This window comes from Pleurodeles waltl, chromosome 3_1, assembly GCF_031143425.1.
Source record: "Pleurodeles waltl isolate 20211129_DDA chromosome 3_1, aPleWal1.hap1.20221129, whole genome shotgun sequence".
Taxonomy (NCBI): Eukaryota; Metazoa; Chordata; class Amphibia; order Caudata; family Salamandridae; genus Pleurodeles; species Pleurodeles waltl.
In genome coordinates, this window is record NC_090440.1 from 383053661 (window position 1) to 383074770 (window position 21110).

The window sequence follows — 21110 nt, forward strand, 5'->3', positions numbered from 1 at the left end:
ATGACAAAAATAAATTCATATTCTTGGTCATTAAAGTAGGTAGCATGATTTTGAACACTCGACACTGCCCTGGGATTTGGTGGAGAAGGGCAGGGAATGGCTGTAAGCTGAAATGGATGAGAAATGTTTCCATTTTGACTTGCACTAAAGTGTGAAGCCCATTCATTAGATAATAAATACTTGCAGGTGGTCCCTGAAGACATTAACAAGATGGGCTTTCAGTGTAACAATATAAATTACAGGCAGCTTGTTCCAGTGGGGATCTAATGCATGCTGATTTTCTTATTTTTTATTATGCATTGTAGAAATCATGATTGATGGGGTTTTCTCCTTAAAGGCTGCCAGTTAGTACATATGTTAAATTATTTCACTTTTGATGGGTAAAATCTCTTTTCTTTGACTGCTACAGAACTCTCTTAATGAATATGAATTTTAGTATATTGCAACCATTGTTGTCATAATGATTAAGTCTCTGGCCTGTAAGGTCATTGTAATCCAGTCACTGGAAGTTATCTCAAGCCTAATATGTTTGAGCTCAGGGTAAAGGAAAACTAATAGCACACCCACTAGCAGCAACCAACCACATTGCTCCATCACAAGAGCTATGTAATGGCTTATCTGATTTTTACAACATACGAGTACTTGGGAATGCTTTGTTTACAGGCTAAGGGCCAGGACTTCATGCCCCAGTGACACTCGCGGCAGGATGGCCACCACACCATTCTTGCACCTGGAGGCACTACAAAGGGGCTTCAAGGTTCTTGCTTTTACGGGTTTGCTCTATTTGCAAACCGGGGGCCAGGACTTTCCTGCCCCAGTGACATGTGCGGTAGGAGGGCTGCCACAACATTCTCATGCCTGGAGGCACTATAAAGGGGCTTCAAGATTCCCGCTCCATGTGATGCTTCCTTTGCAGGAAGGGGTCCAGTACTGCATGCCCAGTGACACTCATGGCAGGAGAGCTGTGACACCATTCTCATGCCTTGAGGCGCTACAAAGGAGCTTCAAGGTCCCCACTGCGTGGGACACTTCAGTTGCAGGCCGGGGGCCAGGACTTCATGCCCACAGCAGGAGGACCACCACGCCATTCTCGCACCTGGAGGATCTATAAAGGGGCTTCAAGGTTCCTGCTGTGTGGGATGCTTCATTTGCAGGCAGGGGCTCAAGACTGCATGCCTCAGTGACACCCATGGCAGGAGGACCACCACACCATTCTCATGACTGGAGGAGCTATAAAGGAGCCTCAAGGTTCTCGAAGCGTGGGGCGCTTCGTTTGCAGACCAGAAGCCAGGACTTCATGCCCCAGTAACACCCACAGCAGGAGGGCTGCCACACCATTCTTGCACCTGGAGGTGCTGTAAAGGGGCCTCAAGGTTCCCAGTAGGTGGGACGTGAGCGGGACTTGCCCAGGCATGTGCCTGGGTAAGGGCCGGGCCAAGAGTGTGCTGGTCAGCATCTGTCCACGTCCAGATGAGGCTGGGCTGAGGCTGGGCTGTCCCACACCTCTAACTTTTGACTGCCAATTGGAGTGAGGGACTATTTGCAATCATCATTTGGTCTTCAGGTATTCGTCTTGCCCGCCCATTTTTGGCCTATTTCTCTAAGGCGATCTTAAAAATTGGCAATCCTTTTTATCAGTATTTGGGTTTGTTACCCTTAGCCCCTGACAAATATTTTTGTTTTTGTTTTCTATTTGTTTCCCATGATCTTAGTGACGCGATTTCAATGCAGCATATATTGCTTGCCCTACTGGAGCATTGGGGTTAGGACACCTATGCTGTGTAATTGGGGGAAATTCACTATATTTTCGCAGGCAGTTGTCAGAGGACACCTCCCAGGAGTATTCCGATATCTCCGCATTTTATAGGGTAAGCAGTTTGGGAGATGGTTCTGTCTTTTTCTCCTAGACAGTAATAGTAGGTGCTCCCAAATTAATCGGTATCTCAATTGTGTTAAGCTGTAATTGCACAGAATACATTTTTAGTAGGTTGTGACATGGGTTGTGCTATATTGCTATTGTTAATAATAGATTATTTTTTATTCTTCCTCACAGTCCGTACATTTCTCTGAGGAAGCACGTATTCTAAGGTTTCCCATTTCTCTTACTTTATGCATAAGCGCAAGTACTTTTCCTGACATTCCATTGGTGCTATTGTTTTAATAAGTAAGGGCCAGAATGAGCAAGAGAAAAGCCCTTGACTCACAATCCACCTCCAGCCCCCTGTCCCAGCTAAGTGCGCCTCTATAGATAAGATGGTTCATAGGGCACTGGGAGTACTCAGCACAGACTTAGAGCTTTCAGAGCATCACCCCTCTCTCTAAGCTCGGCAATCCCCAGGAGATATTCCAGCCTTCATAAACCATATCTCCAATGATCAATTGATTCCCTGCACAATCCAATTTTGTTTGGAACCTGACATAAATTTGGGTCCTAAACCTGGGTCCTTGCGCATCAATGCTCCAGCAATTAAGCAGTGTGGGAGGACTAAGCAAACTAGACATTCTCCACAACAGCCTACTATGGCTGGCATGTCCAATGATGCCTCTACCCAATTTAGTCATTCCGAGGCTAGATTCCTTTGCTATACCTAATTATAACTAGTTTGAATCCTTATATGGAGTAGATTTACTCACAAAACATAGGCAGCAAGCAACAACCCCTAACTATCTAAATTTGAAAAAATTGGGTCCACCCAGCTTTCCCAACCCTTTTATAACTTACCCCTCCCTCATGCAATTAGATTCACATCATAATTCAGGCCCTATAGATGTTTCCAATGTGGACCATGGCATGCATTCAGCCTGGAGCTGTTATCAGAGTAGGCAACCCCAAAATGAATGTCCAAACAAAGCTAATTTAATGGAATGTGATGGGATTGGGCACTAAACTGGTAAATCCAGAGTGGTGTGACTTTTATATCTGCCTTTTTCATGAAATTTGGGCACTGTCACCCTTGTATCTTTCTGGGTTTGTCAGCTTTTTTAAGGCAGCCTTCTCATCGGGGTCGGCAGGCCAGCTGGGGGATTCATGATTTGGGTGAAATTCACATTTGTATGTCAACTAAAGGAGGTAGATGTCGATTCACCTGATCTGCAATGTGCGATCCTCACTGTCTCCGATGAAGCGATATAATATATTTATAATGCTTACTTAAGGTTGGCAGGTGTAATATCTGAGTCAAATGTGGTAGTCCCTGACCCTGAATACCAGGCTGTCCACCATTCTGGCAGTCACTAGAAAGATATTGGGTGCGGAACTCAGCTGCCAATTCAAACCCTTTAGCATGGGTTGCCTGTCTCTCCTGGCTGAAGAGGATGCTGCTTGGCTTATACCTGAGCCAGTAATTGCACCAGTCAAAAAATGGTACACGGTAGCACTGCAAATTACTACCCTCACCCTGAGTCAAGGGTTGCATGCGTGTAATGGTACATTTAATTCTGACAGGCAAGGAGCTCACACATATAACAGAGTAAATCATACTAGCCCCATTGATTGTTTAATAGTTGATGTTAGACTGAGGGCAAATCTAATTAATATGACACTTGTCCCACGTATAGATAGCAATCACAATGCTCTGGCACTATCAGTGCGATTAAGTATTAAGCTAAACATCAAGGCAACAGAGGAGGTCTTTGACAGAAGGCTGGCAGTCACTAGTAACAGGTGTGCGGTCAAGTGGAGCAGGGTTAAATTTAATCAGGAGTTCATCAGTGGCATTTATAGGCTGGTTGCTGACTCTTAAGTGGAACTATCATCAATGAACCCTTCAGAGGGTGCCGGGGAGACCCTGGAGGCAGTCGCATTAATTAACAGTCGTTTATTTTTAAATCTTGGGGCAGTTTTTCTACAAAGTAGTAGAACAAGGCAGTGGTGGAAGAAGCCAACGTACCTGGTATAACACTATGTGAAGGAGGGCCAAAGTAAACTTGGTAAGGGCAGTGAAGGAGTGAGATAGATCTTTGATCTTAGCCGATATATACTGCTATAAAAAAGCTCTGTGTTCAGAAATAAAGCTTATACTGACTTACTGAGTACTTAGCTGACATACACCTTGGACAATCCAATTTTTCGAATAGACCAGAAGACAAAGATCTCAATAAACCAGCATGGTTCTCCTTTGAACTTGTAACTGTGGAACAGATTACTGGATTGATGACCTCCCCTACTTTCAACTTCCCCACTAGATGTCTGTTCAGTACCTCAGTTAAAGAAGGTAGCTAGTTCTAGCATCCCTGTGCTGATGTACATTTGTAACTCTCCTCTCTGTTTGGCACAATTTCCTGCTAAGTCGAGAAAAAATACTTGTTACCCCCTTACTGAAAAAGCCCAAGCTTTGTTGCAATTCTGTTGAATTATAGGCCCATCTCTCTCCCCCCCCTCTTTCGAAAAATAATTAAGCTAATGGACAACTGTAAGGAAATGCCTCCTTGGCATGGTTACCCCCTGACTTTTTGCCTTTGCTGATGCTAAGTTATGATTTGAAAGTGTTCTGGGACCCTGCTAACCAGGACCCAGCACCAGTGTTCTTTCCCTAAATTGTACCTTTGTCTCCACAATTGGCACAACCCTGGCACTCAGGTAAGTCCCTTGTAACTGGTACCCCTGGTACCAAGGGCCCTGATGCCAGGGAAGGTCTATAAAGGCTGCAGCATGTCTTATGCCACCCTAGGGACCACTCACTCAGCACATGCACACTGCTTCACAGCTTGTGTGTGCTGGTGGGGAGAAAAAGACTAAGTCGACATGGCACTCCCTCAGAGTGCCATGCCAACCTCACACTGCCTGTGGCATAGGTAAGTCACCCCTCTAACAGGCCTTACAGCCCTAAGGCAGGGTGCACTATACCACAGGTGAGGGCATATGTGCATGAGCACTATGCCCCTACAGTGTCTAAGTAAAACCTTAGACATTGTAAGTGCTGGGTAGCTATAAGGAGTATATGGCCTGGGAGTCTGTCAAACACGAACTCCACAGCACCATAATGGCTACACTGAAAACTGGGAAGTTTGGTATCAAACTTCTCAGCACAATAAATGCACACTGATGCCAGTGTGCACTTTATTGTAAAATACACCCAGAGGGCCTCTTAGAGATGCCCCCTGAAAACATACCCGCTTTCCAGTGTGGGCTGACTAGTTTTTGCCAGCCTGCCACACACCAGACATGTTGCTGGCCACATGGGGAGGGTGCCTTTGTCACTCTGTGGCCAGGAACAAAGCCTGTACTGGGTGGAGGTGCTTCTCATCTCCCCCTGCAGGAACTGTAACACCTGGCGGTGAGCCTCAAAGGCTCACCCCCTTTGTTACAGCACCACAGGGCATCCCAGCTAGTTGAGATGCCCGCCCCTCCGGCCACTGCCCCCACCCCCCTCCCCACAGGGAGAAGGCACAAAGAGGGTGTAGCCACCCTCAAGGACAGTAGCCTTTGGCTACTGCCCTCCCAGACCTAAATACCCCCCTAAATTCAGTATTTAGGAGCCCCCAGAACCGAGGAAGACAGATTCCTGCAACCTAAAGAAGGAGGAATGCTGACCTGAAGCCCTGCAGCGAAGACGGAGACGACAACTGATGTGGCCCCAGCCCCACCGGCCTGTCTCCCTACTTCGACGAAAACTGCAACAGCGACGCATCCAACAGGGACAAGCGACCTCTGAAACCTCAGAGGACTGCCCTGCATCTAAAGGACCAAGAAGCTCCCGAAAACAGCGGCCCTGTTCAACAAACTGCCACTTTCTGTAACAAAGAAGCAACTTTAAAGACCCCACGTTTCCCGCCGGAAGCGTGAGACTTTCCACTCTGCACCCGACGCCCCCGGCTTGACCTGCAGAAAACAAACACCTCAAGGAGGACTCCCCGGCAACTGCGAGCCCGTGAGTAGCCAGAGTTGACCCACCTGAACCCCCACAGCGACACATGCAGAGGAAATCCAGAGGCTCCCCCTGATCATGACTGCCTGTAACAAGGGACCTGATGCCTGGAACCAATACTGCACTCTCAGCCCCCAGGACCTGAAGGAAACGAACTCCAGTGCAGGAGCGACCCCCAGGCGACCCTCTGCCTAGCCCAGGTGGTGAGTACCCAGAGGAGCACCCCCTGTGCATGGCTGAATCGTTGAAGAGACCCCCGGGTCTCCCCACTGCTTTCAATACAAAACCCGATGCCTGTTTGCCTCTGCACCCGGCCGCCCCTGTGCCGCTGAGGGTGTACTTTCTGTGCCTGCTTGTGTCCCCCCCGATGCCCTACAAAACCCCCCTGGTCTGCCCTCTGAGGACGCGGGTACTTACCTGCTGGCAGACTGGAACCGGGGCACCCCTGTTTCTATTGAAGCCTATGTGTTTTGGGCACCTCTTTGACCTCTGCACCTGACCGGCCCTGAGCCGCTGGTGTGGTAACTTTGAGGTTGCCTTGAACCCCCAATGGTGGGCTACCTTGGACCCAACTTTGAACGCTGTAAGTGTTTTACTTACCTGTGAACTTAACAATTACTTACCTCCCCCAGGAACTGTTGATTTTTGCAGTGTCCACTTTTAAAATAGCTTATTGCCATTTTTGTCAAAACTGTACATGCTATTGTGATTATTCAAAGTTCCTAGAATACCTGTGTGAAATACCTTTCATTTGAAGTATTACTTGTAAATCTTGAACCTGTGGTTCTTAAAATAAACTAAGAAAATATATTTTTCTATATAAAAACCTATTGGCCTGGAGTAAGTCTTTGAGTGTGTGTTCCTCATTTATTGCCTGTGTGTGTACAACAAATGCTTAACACTACCCTCTGATAAGCCTACTGCTCAACCACACTACCACAAAATAGAGCATTAGAATTATCTCTTTTTGCCACTATTTTACCTCTAAGGGGAACCCTTGGACTCTGTGCACACTATTTCTTACTTTGAAATAGTATATACAGAGCCAACTTCCTACAACAACAGACAATGTATGACCTTCCTAGAAGCACATTTGCTTCCTCATTCGGTCTCAAAATGTCCTCAGTACATATATGGGAATATTTAATAAAAGTGGACCTGCACACAGTACAGCGCCACTTTTCTTGCGCCCCTTAGCACCCCCATAAGGCCACCATGTGTGCACCATATTCAAAATACTGTGCACCATGGCAGTAGTTAGGGGACTAGCATCAGAATTTTTAAGGCTAGTTCGGAGCTTTGCAGGATTAGCATCAAACATTTTGACGTTAAACTTGCAAAGCTCATTGAGGCCCATTGTAATCATTGGCGTGCGCTGAGCAGGCATTAAAAGTGCAGAAAAATGATGTAAAGAAATCTGTTCGATTTTTTGCACCATTTTTTCACCCCCCCCCCCCACGGGTGAATGTCCTCTTTGCATAGGTTATGCCTAGGGCAGGCATAATGTAGCGCAAAGGGCTAGAAAGTGATGCAATGCATGCATTACGCCACTTTGTAAATATGGTGTGGGAATTTTGGCCTCATTGGGCTACACTAGTGTCAAAATAAATGATGCTATTGTGGCCCAAGGAGGCACGAATGCTCTTAAATATGCCCTGTTTTAGAAAAATCCACAAACAATATCTGCCTCATTCTGGATGACAGAGGTGAGGTAATCAGTGCTTAATTTGTGCTTGTTGTTTCCAGTGCTGAGCACCAGCACTTATTTTTTAGGGCCGGGGCTCATTCTTCTCCGTCAAGCATTTGCTGCGAGCAAAAGACACATACGGAAAAGACGGAGGAAGGGAAAAACGAAAAAGGGTCACAAAGGAAGAAAGTAGTAAGCTGCTGGAGTGAGCTGAAGGGGCCGGGAGTGGCTTATATGGATTGAAGAGGCCCGAGATGGCTTCAGGATTACCCTGCCTCAGTATTCCATGTTCACACATTTAATTGCAGCATCCACATGTTTAAGAGGAGGGCTTTGGGCACCGGCACCTTTTTATTTGCAAATTAAGCACTGACAGGTATGGTGCATAACTGGTTTGCTTCTTTCTTACAAGACTGCACACAAACAGTCTATCTGGCCAACAACCAGCCCCCAGCTAAACTAACTCCAACCAGCGTACTGCAAGGATCGGCAATTAGCCTCACAATAATTAAGCTACATGTGGCTGTGCTACACATACTGATAAACTAATTTGAATGGAAATTATATGATTATTCCGACGATACCCAATTAATCCTAAAGCTGGACGAGAACACAGAATTGCTATAGTGTACGTTTTCTTCGTGCCTCAAGGAGGTCGCCAAGTGGATGAAACACAACTCTGTAGTGGTAAATGGAAATATAACTGAGCAGGCACGGCCCATCCTTTAGGGCGGAGGGGCCACACCCCCCCACCTTTTGCCCCTCATGAACATTGGCTGCCAGGCTGAGCAAAGGTCAGCCTAACAGACACTCTTCATGTTCAGCTCAGGCAGCCAGGTGCGAGACATGCTAATTTGCGCAGACTCCTGGCTGCCTGAGCTGAACTTTGCTGTGCTTAAAAGGTCACGGGTCCTCGGCTCAGCAAAGGTGCCTTGAAGCCCTCCCCCTCGGTGATGAGGGGAAGCATCACCCATTGACTCCAACCTGGGTGCGTCAGGCTTAAGCCCTGAAGCACCCAGGGCGAGTGTCACTCAGTGATACCTCGTCACAGAGTGGGGTGGGGTCAGAAGTAACTGGCTGACCTAAGTGAAGGCAGCAGTCCCAACCCTCCTGGTACCTCCGAGATGAAGGTAAGTGTGTGTGTTTAAATTAATGTTTGGTGCATGTGTGTATGTTTGAATGTTGATGAGTGTTGTGAATGGATGGGCGTGCATTTGTGAATGGATGAGTGTGAGTCTACTTCCCACCCGCCCCCCTCCCTCCTAATATTGCCACTGTAGCCTCACTTTTTTTTTATGCCGCAGTGGTGCTTAGCAGTCCCCTACAGTGTGCCACTTTTACAAACTGGAACATTGCACCAGTTTGTAAAGCCTTGTGCCACATTATACCTGTGCCAGATATAATATATGCAAGGTAGGTGTGCCCCCGTTAGAAGCCATGCAGAACTAGCGCAGTGAAATCTACAAGATTTCACTGCATTGTTCTGCACCTTCACTGCATCAAAAAATTGAACTCCTGCTCAGAGCAGGCGTTAAACTAATGCAAGGCTTCCTAAAATGGGAGCCTTCCATGCATTGCTGGTGTAGTGTCATTTTTCTGATGCTAGTTCAGCAATGCATGACTTTAGCACCACAGATTCGTCAGAATTTCTGACACATTGTGGAAAATGTGTGTTATGGATATCTGTATAGTAAATACAGCACTACCATTGTGTCGTTTGAGTGGTCCAGAGCAAGAAATCAGATGCATCGAAGCTGATGCATGAGATTCTTGTAAATGAAGCCCCTAATACTCAGATTACAGATATTACAAAATGCTTCTACACAACAAACAGTTCTGGGACTAAACATTAATTTACTAATCTCTACTCATCTTCGTCATCTTCACTGGTGCCCCTGGAAGTCTTTTCAAAGCACTATGCCTCTGCCATAAAATAGAGTATAAACGTAGACCAGGCAAATATGTCCTCCATATTCTCAGGGTAATCCCCTACTCACTTACAGTGCTTGAAATCCTAATATATGATTGTAGTTCCCAAATACAAAAGAACCAGGTTGGGAGGATGTTCATCGTGAGGTCTGATGGTTAAGGCGTGGAATGCTATGCTTGTACCACTCCCTGCTATGTCTAATTATGACAGTTTTAGTAAGTGCTGAAGTCCCATGTATTCAGGAGAAGAATTTAATCATTCTATAGGTTGGGCTGGGAGCACCAGGACACTTCTTTATGAGGTATAAGTGTGCTTAAACAAATACATGTTCGTTCATCCCTTCAAGATGAAAATATAGGACTCCAAGGTTACTGATCCAAAAGTCGCCATGTCTGCTTGCCACGAGAGACGCTGGAAAATATGGCTTTAAACATTTGGCATCCTTTGTGGTAAGGTCCATTACCTGATAGATATTCTCCTGATTGACGTAACAGGTGCTCATACTGTTGGTGCCCTTTGCTTTGAATTTTACTTTTTTTCTCACAAGATGATTTCAGATACCCATATAAACTGGAAGATACGTTGGTCTGTCTACCCTCTGCTCTGTCGCTCTTGGTACAGGAAGTTTTTTTACATACGTTAATTGAGAAATGTGCTGAGCGTAGAAAGCGTTTATATCCTCCTGAATTGTGTGACACTTTTCTTTGGTGTATTAAGCTATGCTGTCTGCAGGAAATTACAACTGCTTCCCTGGAGTAAGACAACTTTTAGGACACTCAAAAATGTATCACTTTTTCTGAGCTATGTACGTATAGAGAACATACTGAATAATAGGCGGGTATTTTGCTCAGTCTGGTGGAATGCCATACAGGTCATACCATACTTGGCCTATTTCTGGTTTCTCCAAGCTCATCTTGATAAGATTCTATTGGTTAAAATATGAGTTCAAATAACAAAACAAAACAACGATCAAATAAGATGAATTGATGCTTTCCACTTGTATTGTTTATGAACTCAAAACCTGCATGCGCCAATGTGAGAAATGCTCAATTGTACTTCAGGTGATGGGTCAAGTGGAAAGGAAGAAGATGACAATATTTGCAGGGGTGCAGATACACGAAAAAAAGGAGGTAAATAGGGTAAAGGAAAACAGAAATTGAACCAAAAGCCCACTGCAGTAGATGAGAAAGACCTCTGAAAATAAAAATAGTAAAACAATTAAAAGATATGGAGAGATCAAGGATGAAAACAGAACTGATGACAGAAACCCAATAGTAATTTTTGCTCTTTTACGTCCTAATTTAGAGTTGGGCGTATGTCTATTAAGAGTGTATTTTACCGAATGGTGCTCATAATACAAACAATGAAACATTCACAGCTTTTCGACTACCAGATTATTTGTTCTGTAGGTAAATCACACATCTGATACAGACTACAGTTTACTTTCACTTATCTACTTAATTTTGATATATTATATATGAAGACGACATTTAAGGCCCCTTTGCCAATGAGGCATTACTCCCGGATAATGCAGTGGTAAACAAAAACAAAAAAAAGCGACTATAGGTGCAGTATTACTTCATCCTAAATTCCATTTTCAGTTGCAGGGTAATATTGCATTAATATCTGGGATACTTTAATTAATGCTTATATACAGTAGAGTGCAAGAGATATGAGTCTGAGTATACTTGAGGAACAATGATTGTATGTCAGAATGTATTTCTGTTATTAACTGGAATGGTGCGAAATTTATATAAATGATACTTAGGATGCAAAATGTTCTCATGATATTATGGTACCATACCCATCTGAAGTCCTCGTGCATAAATTGATAAGACACCGTTTTTAGCCCTGTCATGAAGTGGTTATCAGGACTGGGCAGAGTTTTTAAGATAAGAACCTCAATCTCGTAACATCTAAATATTGCTTCCAGTTTTTCTTACTTACTCTTATGCATATGAATTTAAATGTAATACGCCGGGGATATAAAGAGAACATGCTTATACTAACATCTTGCCTTGTTTTCTAGGAGAGGAAACCGTGATTGCAGTCCCCCATGGAAGTCGCAGTGTGAGAATCACAGTGAAGGGGCCAGCACACGTCTGTATGAAGCCTTTAAAATGATTTATTACTCGTTTAATATATATATATTACACAAAGCAAACGCAGATGAACATTTTCCTTTCAGGAAATAAGGCATTTTAGGTGCGACCTATTTAGCTGTGGGTTTAAGGTCATTTTAGCTAATTTAATAATGTGATAATTCCTATTCAGAACATTTCCTATATTTAAATTTTACTTAAGTCAGCATCAATCATAGTTCACGAATATGCCAAATTATCAAGATCTACAGGAATGGCAATTAACCTGTCCATGATCTGAATTAGAGTGCCAAGGGAACTTAAATAGAGTCTGATTCCCTTATGGGGCACATGTCCCACAGTACTGCATACAAGTGAGGATCCCTGACTCTGTATCGATTTCTAATTAGTCCCAGAAAAAAATAAACAGCGCTTAGCCCTTTACTGGGGCATGTATACACATGTCTGTGCATAAACGAGGGCCTAGGATGCTTCTCTTAGACTCAGAAAAAAATCAAATGGGGCCTAGTTCCATGTACTGTTATATTATGTGTATCTGTAAAGCGCACTATCACCCCAGAGGGTATCCTGATGCTGAGCAGGTGTGAGTGCCTAGCCTTACCCCTGGTAGGTTGATTAATTGGAATGTCAGTTCTTAAGCTTCTTGCAGAATTTAAGAAGAGAGGAGGAGGCTCCTCCTCACCATCTCCAGGGTTTGGAAGCAGGATGAAGAGACTTGTGTGGTGATGTCCACTTTGGTGTCGATATTTATTCCAAAGTGGTCCATGTAGCTGGTGGGGGAGTCCATGTTAGATGAACAGCTGATGGTGCTGGGTGTGGGTATGTGCCCGAGATTGGATGACCACCAGTTAGAGTCCCATGGTGAGTAATTCTTGCCAAAAATCATTACTTCTGTCTTGTCGGTGGTGAGCTTGAGACAGCTGGATTTCATCCAGTTATAGACCTCGGTCATGCAGGCGGTGAATGTTTCTTGTAGTGGGGGTCTTGTCCGAGAGAGAGTAGTATGAGTAGCATATTGTCAGTGTTGGACATTGGCATAGGAGAGGATTTTGATATTGTGTGCACGGATGAAGTTTGCGGGCTTCTGAGGAGTAAAGAGCCAGGCTGACAGCTTGTATTATATCAGTTAAGAAGGAGCAGATACAGCAGAGAGTGGGATCTTGGATGCCAATCTCATGTTGCTGCATGATGTGTATGGGCTGTGAGACTGTCAAATGCAGCAGGGATGTCCAGGACAATGAAGGCTGGTGTGCCTCCTCTGTCAGGGATCATGGGCATGTCATATGTGGCAATAATGAGGGCGGTTTCTGTACAGTGGTTAGACATGAATCTAGACTGTATGGTGTTGTGGAGCTAGTGGTTGCTGAGATGGCCTGTGAGGTGTGGGTTGGTTAGTTTTGCTAGGACCTTTCCTTTGTATGGTAGGAGGGAAATGGGTCTGTAGTTGAAAAGCATGGTTGGGACAGTAGATTGTTTCTTGAACAGAGGTATGATGGTGGAATATTTCCAGGTGTCCTGGAATGTGGCTATGATTATGGAGAAGTTGAAGATGGGTGTTAGTGCTTCGCTGATTGGTATGTGTCTGTAGGTGAAGGCATGGTGGGGGCAAGGGTCATATGGGGCCCCCAGTGGATGATCTTCATGATAGCAGTGATTTTGATGGTGATGATGCCAGGCCACATGTTCAGGGTTTGTTCTTTGGCTGTTATGAAAAGTTGAGTTTGGACAGTTGAGGGTCAGAGTTGCCATAAATGGAGGTGATTTTGTTAAAGAAGAATTCTGAGAGCTTGTTGCAAATGTTTTGTGAGGGGGAGATGTGCTGGAGGTGGCAGGAGGTGCAGTGAAATCTTTGATGGTGAAAATGTCCTTGCTGCTGTTAGAACTGATGTTGATGCAATGTGCAAGAGTTGTGTCTTTGGTGTACCATAACTGGTGGTAGTAGTGTCTTCGGGCTGATTTGAAAATGTCTTTATATATGTTGCTTTGAATTGTCATCCAGTTATGCTCAGTTGCTTGCAGTGGTGTTTTATCAGCCTGAGTTCCTTTTTTACCAGCTGGCCTGTGGTCAGGCTCTTGCCTTTGGGTTTTACTTGAACGGAGCAAGAGTGTCATTCAAAACCCAAAGGCCCCTGTAACTCTATAATAGCCCCTCCAGGGAAGAATACACAAACAAATAACTACAGGGCTACTCTATTTTAGACCCATACATAAATGGATGTATTGCTATCCTATAACTTCAATAAATGCCTCTCGAGCCTGGATGTATCATTTGTTTTTCCCAACATTAGAGCAAGAGTGTCAGCACATGCAGTGATCAAGCTGTTGAGGTTCTTAATGGCTTTTGGCAAGTTGCTGATGCACTCAGGCTGGTGGACTGCGAGGGCTGTAGCCCAATCCTCTTCTGTGATGCTTTTCCAGCTCCTGGCAGGCAGTTCCATTGGTGGAAGTGCAGGATGGGTATGCTGAATCTGACAAAGGAGTGGTCCTTCCAGGTCATAGTTGCTGGATAGTCGACTGTGATGTTTCTGACTGAGGGGAAAATTGGGTCTAATAGGTGTCCAGCAGTGTGGGTAGGATCTGTAACATGCTATGTGAGGCCAAGATTTGCAAGGTTTTCTCGAAGGGCCATATTGTTTGGGTTGGTGTGGTGTTCTGGGTGAAAGTTAAAGTCTTTCAAAAGGATGAAAGTGTGAGCATTGATGATGAGGGGTGCAATGAAGTCTATGATGTCTTGCAAATTTGGTGCAGGGTCCTGGTGGTCTGTGTACAAGGGTTCCACCCAGGTAAAAGTTGACTGTGAAGTGAATCATGAATGTGTAGTGCCCCATGTAACTTGTGGGGGTTTCCATGTACGGTGTGTCGCTGATTGTATCTTAGAATATGAAGGCAAGTCCACCTCCAGGCTTGTGCTGACGGTCTTGGCCGAGGATCTTTTAACCGGTGGGGATGACTGTTGTGAATTCTGGCAGAGAGGTAAGGTTTGCCATGATTCCATGAAGAAGAGCAGGCCTGGAGCCTGGTTGTGCAGCAGGTCCCATATATCCATGGCATGTTTGGTGAGTGAGTGGGTGTTGAAGAGCATGCATGAGAACTTGGCGTGTTGTGTGGGTGTTGTTAGGCATCTATGAGTGGGTGGTTGGGTGATGTCAGTGCGATTGCGTGGGGTGCTTGGTGCTGTTGGTGCAGGATTAGAAGGTATATGGTGTGGTAGTGTGCATGTGAACTTGATGGAAATGCATGTGAAAGGTCCTTACTTGTGTGGTACAATGTGGCATCAGTGTGGAGAGCCACAGCTGGAGTTGAGAGCATGGAGGAGAATGGCAGGGTAGCAGTACCTAGGGCGAGAACTAGAGTTTTTGGTCCTCAGTGCTGTGCAGGCACAGGCGGGTGCAGACGGGTTTGCCTTTGGCCTGGGCGGGGGAAGGAGCGTAGGGTGTCATGGGTAGGAAACCAGTGATGTCACTTCCTCAGCAGATGTGTCATGGAAAATGAAGTGATTTTGATTGGCTTCTTCTTTTAGTTCTGCTGGGTCCTAACCCTTTAACAGATTTCAGTTAAAAGCCCTTTAGCTCCCTACCAAACATAGGGACATTATGAAGACAAACGTCTAATATTTTTCTGGTCCAGCTGACCTACAAAAAGGAGAAAAGATCCGCCAGGCTAAGAGTGAGTTATACCCAGTTTAGGACCTTCCTCCATGGTTAATAGAAATTGATTTGCCCACGTATTCTCTAAGTATCTGATGTAAGGGTTTTTGAATAACAAGAGGTTGGGGAGGGGAGAAGTAGTTAGGACAGCCGGCATGCAAAACTTCAAACATTCATATCCTGAATGGATATAGCCCACTCCTTGAAAATCGAGGTTTCTGACAATTACTGACTAGAAGGGTCCTTAAAGTAAGGTTAAATAACACTATCCCAGAGAGCAACACAATTTTGTCTGTAGTCTGTTCAATTCTAAGGGAACTTTTCAAAGGTACATAGTTCGTAGATGAACAATACGTGGAATATCTCACCTACCAATTCACCATTTACTCCAAGCTTCATCACTGCCACTATAATCCATATTTCCTGCTGAGCGCAAACCACATATGTTCCTGCCTAATGGGACCAGGTGACGCCATTGATCTTTATTTCAAGCTACAAAGAAGTTTCACTATAAATGTGCATATTGTATTTATTAAGGCTGTTAAAATGCTGTAATGATACTGTGCTAGTCAGTGTTTAGTTTGTATAACAAAAAGAAGTGACAGTCCCCAAATGTTTTCCTAGGCAGCTGAGAAATAAAGCAGGGTTTGCAGGGGAGGAAGTCCTCACATTCTTCACATTATTTCTCACCTGCAGGACCACTACTAGTAGTACGAAAATGCTTTTGAAAACTGCTGTTTAGTCTCAGTAGTGAACCGTGCTGGAGAAAAGCATGCACACCATCTAGGAGGCAGCTCTATGGTCTGCCAGCACCTGTATTGGCTGTCTTATTTCTGTGGATCATTAAGGCAAAAAGGACTATACAGAGTTTGTAAGAAATTGGGTTACTGGTTGAGGGAGGTAAAACCTTACTCAAGCAGCAACCACAATCCCTGTCAGGGTCAAGTCACAAGGAAACCCCAAATTAACCTGTGCTTTACCCTCTGGTAGCTTGGCAAAGGGTAATCAGGCTTAACTTAGAGGCAATGTGTAAAGTATTTCCAAAACACTAGACAGTTATAACGTGAAAACACAACCCGAAAATCTCACACCAATTTCGAAAAATAGAGTACATTTTAATAAATAAAAAAAGACCAAAACAACAAAAATCCAATCAGTAGAGCCGGACACATGCAACAACAGTAAGAATAGCATCAAAAAGCATAAATTGCCAACTGTGAATATTGTGTTGCACCAGGCCAGGACATAAATCGAAGGTCATGCTGACTGCGATGGCTCACAGGACAGCTGCAGGGACCCCCGCTATGCCCACTGAACAAGAGTACCTTTAATCCTGGTTGCGGAGCATCGCGAGGTCCTGCGCCGTAGATGCACCTTGCAGCTGAGGCATTGGGAGGCCTGGATCGGAGATGCGTCACACAGCAGCATTGGTTCTAGAGAGCTGCGCAGCTGTGATGTAAGGCTCTGTGTTATCATTGAGGACTCCTTCTAAGGGGCTAGTGATGCCTCGAGGATGCGTTGTGCAGGGCTTGCAATCAGAGTCCTGCATCGTCATCAAGGGTGCCATAGACAAGGGCCTTGGGATGCAAGGTCCTGCATCAAAGATGCATCATGCAGCAGTGGTTCCGAAGAGATTGCGAGAAGTCAATGCAGCAGAGGTGATGTGTCGGCTTTTCAACTGTGCAACAGAAGAGATGCATTGGTTTTGCTGGGTCCACAGATAGGCTGGTAGAGCCCTTTCAGGTCCACTTCCAAGCGTTCAGGACTGGGGTGGCACCAATTGGCAGGGTAGGACTCATAGTTGCAGAGTCCAAGTACTGGTTACAAGAGACTAGCCCTTTGAGTAATGGTCCTGCAGCCTTTACCCAGCACAGGTTGCAGGTCCAGTCCTTCTCACCCAGCATGAGGACAGTAGTGCAGCAGTCAGCACCGCAGGACAGCAATCCTTCAGGCCAGCAGTTCAGCAGAGTGGCAGCAGCACAGATGTCCTTCATGGCAAAGATTTTCAGAGTTCCAGAAGTGCACTGAATATTTGGTGTCTGCGGTCCAATATTTAGACCTGCTGCCCACTTCTAGAGTTTTCCATCCCCTTAAGGTGTCAGGCATTGCCTTCCTCCCTGCTCTGATTCCCAGATAGTGATATTAGAATAGAAAAGCCAATAAAAGTTTTAAAACAAAAAACCTTTTGGTGGGAGTAAGTTCATAGAAAAATAACAATGCTATACCAACTAACATCTTAAAACTGTTTCGACCCTTCCTTTCAACAGAACAATCATAGAACTTATTTGCATGATTAAATTCTAACAATACAAATTTTTTGCCAATTCTAATTCCGGTCTGTTAGAAATGGGGTTTTTGTTGGCAGTGTGGTTACCCCCTGTCCAAGCAAGGACCTTCATTCTAGTCAGGGTAAAAGAGAATCACCCTCAGCTAACCTCCGTTCACCCCCTTGGTAGCTTGGCATGAGCAATAGGCTTAACTTCAGAGTGCTAGGTGCAAAGTATTTGTACCAACACACACAGTAACCTAAGGAAAACACTACAAAATGACAACACAGGTTTAGAAAAATAGGAAATATTTATCTAAACAAAATAAGACCAAAATGATAAAAATCCACAACACACAAGTCAAGTTATCAATTAAAAACACACTAATGCTGTTAGCATAAAAATGTACCTTGGGCGCATCAAAAATAACCCTGCTCGGGCGAGTGTGCGTCAAAAAGGGCTTGCGATGCGTCAGTATCACTCATGAGCGAGACCTTGCGTTGTTTCTCCTTAAATAAGGTCGGCGTGCACCGTTTCTTCTCTGGGCAGGAGAGCGATGCGTTGATTCGGGCAGCACTGTCAGGTCCGAGCAGGCCTTGTGTCGTTTTTACACGCCCAGCAGTGTTTGCGTCGGAAATCCAGCCGCACGATGATCCGAAAACCATGCAGCGCAGGTTGCGATCTCACCAGCCTCCATCAGCGATGCTGAGCGTCATTTCTCCAGACCCGGGCGTCGATCTTTGGGTCGTGTTGCAGGCGAGCGTCGATTTTCATCCGCAAAGCCGGCAGAGCGTCGATTTTTCAGCCACAGATCGGAGTTTCATCGATCTTTTCCCAGCACGGCAGTCGGTTTGTGGATTTCTCCCTCTTAAGCTGCCAGCTTCTCTTCTCAGGGCCCCAGGAACTGGATGGGCACCACTTGGCAGAGTAGGAGTCTCTCCAGAGGCTCGAGATGTTGGCAGAGAGAAGTTTTTGCTGTCCCTGAGACTCCAAACAACAGGAGGCAAGCTCTAAATCAAGCCCTTGGAGATCTTCACAAGAAGGAAGGCCACACAAAGTCCAGTCTTTGTCCTCTAGCACCGGCAGAAGCAGCAACTGCAGGATAGCTCCACAAAGCACAGGCAGGGCAGTTCTTCAGCTCTTCCCCAGGCAGAGGTTCCTCTTGGTTTCCAGAAGTGTTCTAAAGTCTGTGGTTTTGGGTGCCCTTCTTATACCCATTTTTCCCTTTAAAGTAGGCCTACTTCAAAGGAAAGTCTCTCTTGATTGTGAAATCCTGCCTTGCCCAGGCCAGGCCCCAGACACGCACCAGGGTGTTGGAGACTGCATTGTGTGAGGGCACGCACAGCCCTTTCAGGTGTGAGTGACCACTTCTCCCCTCCCTCCTAGCACAGATGGCTCATCAGACTACACCCCAGCTCCCTTTGTATCACTGTCTAGTGAGCGGAACAACCAGCCCAACTGTCAAACTGACCCAGACAGGGAATCCACAAACAGGCAGCCATAGAAATGGTTTAAGCAAGAAAATGATCACTTTCTAAAATTGGCATTTTTAAACACACAATCTTAAAATCAACTTTACTAAAAGATGTATTTTTAAATTGTGAGCTCAGAGACCCAAAGACTCTACATGTCCATCCGCTCCCAAAGGGAATCTACACTTTAATCATATTTAAAGGTAGCCCCCATGTTAACCTATGAGAGGGACAGGACTTGTAACAGTGAAAAACCATACACTGTACCCTGCTCTTGGGGCTACCTAGGGTCTACCTTAGGGGTGCCTTACATGTAAGAAAAGGTAAGGTTTAGGCCTGGTAAGTGGGTACACTTGCCAAGTCGAATTTACAGTTAAAACTGCACACCGAGATACTACAGTGGCAGGTCTGAGACATGATTACAGAGCTACTTGTGTCGGTGGCACAACCAGTGCTGCAGGCCCAATAGTAGCATTTGATTTATAGGCCTTGGGCACCTATAGTGCACTTTACTAGGGACTTACTAGTAAATCAAATATGGCAATCATGGATAATCCAATTGCATACACATTTTCTAAAGGAGCACTTGCACTTTATCACTGGTTAGCAGTGGTAAAGTGTCCAGAGTAACAAGAACAGCAAAAACAGAGTCCAACACACATCAACAACTTGTGAAACAGAGGCAAAAGGTTAAGGGAGATCACGCCAAGGATGAAAAGTCTAACACGTGTGTCTCCCAGCTGAAAGTGGGGAGCAGCTACCCAACCTCATGGGAGTTCTCATCACTAAGGCGGAAGAACCTGGACAGACCATCAGCATTGGCCTGTTCTGTACCAGGACGGTGTTCCACCGTAAAGTCCATCCCCTGTAGGGAAATGGACCACCTCAACAGTTTTGGATTCTCACCCCTCATCTGCATTAACCATCTGAGGGGCCTGTGGTCGGTCTGAACCCAGAAGTGAGTCCCAAACAAGTAGGGTCTTAACATCTTCAGCACCCAGACCACAGCTAACGCTTCACATTCTATGGCACTTGTTGGACCTGGCTTTTTGACAGGGTCATCCCCAAACTTTTTGCCTTCATCCTTCTCTTTTTCTGACCTCATTTTTGCTGGTTTTTAGACTCTGCGCACTTTACCACTGCTAACCAGTGCTAAAGTGCATATGCTCTCTCTCTGTAAACATGGTAACTTTGGATCATACCTGATTGAACTATTTAATCTATTTATAAGTCCCCAGTCATGTGCACTCCAGGTGCCGAGGGCATATAGATTAAATGCTACTAGTGGACCTGCAGCACGGATTGTGCCACCCACTTGAGTAGCCCCTTTTCCTTGTCTCAGGCCTACCATTGCTAGGCCTGTGTGTGCAGTTTCACTGCCACCTCGACTTGGCATTTAAAAGTACTTGCCAAGCCTAGAACCCCCTTTTTCCGCATATAAGTCACCCTTAATGTGTGCCCTGGGTATCCCCTAGAGCAGGGTGCTGTGTAGGTAAAAGACAGGACATGTACCTGTGTAGTTATATGTCCTGGTAGTGTAAAACTCCTAACTTCGTTTTTGCACTACTGGGAGACCTGCTCCCTTCATAGGCTAACATTGGGGCTGCCCTCATACACTGTTGAAGTGGCAGCTGCTGATCTGAAAGGAGCAGGGAGGTCATATTTAGTATGGCCAGAATGGTAATACAAAATCCTACTGACTGGTGAAGTCGGATTTAATATTACTATTCTAGAAATGCCACTTTTAGAAAGTGAGCATTTCTTTGCACTTAAATCCTTCTGTGCCTTACAATCCACGTCTGGCTAGGTTTAGTTGACAGCTCCTTGTGCATTCACTCAGACACACCCCAAACACAGGGTACTCAGCCTCACTTGCATACATCTGCATTTTGAATGGGTCTTCCTGGGCTGGGAGGGTGGAGGGCCTGCCCTCACACAAAGGACTGCCACACCCCCTACTGGGACCCTGGCAGACGGGATTGAACTGAAAGGGGACCTGGTGCACTTCTTAGCCACTCTTTGAAGTCTCCCCCACTTCAAAGGCACATTTGGGTATAAAACAGGGCCTCTGCCCTACCTCATCAGACACTTGCTGGAGAAGAAACCTGAACCAGAAACTACATCCTGCCAAGAAGAAC

General features: G+C 45.4%; 1 protein-coding gene across 2 annotated transcripts in view; it reads left to right on the forward strand.

Moving 5' to 3' along the window:
• ADAMTSL3 (ADAMTS like 3) overlaps nt 1-21110 on the forward strand; it is a 2197206-nt gene that overhangs the window by 1349486 nt on the left and 826610 nt on the right. For both annotated transcript variants that reach the window (XM_069222572.1, XM_069222573.1), the window contains exon 8: nt 11514-11588. In XM_069222572.1, coding sequence (XP_069078673.1) covers nt 11514-11588 — 75 coding nt within the window. The remainder of the gene's footprint in view (nt 1-11513; nt 11589-21110) is intronic.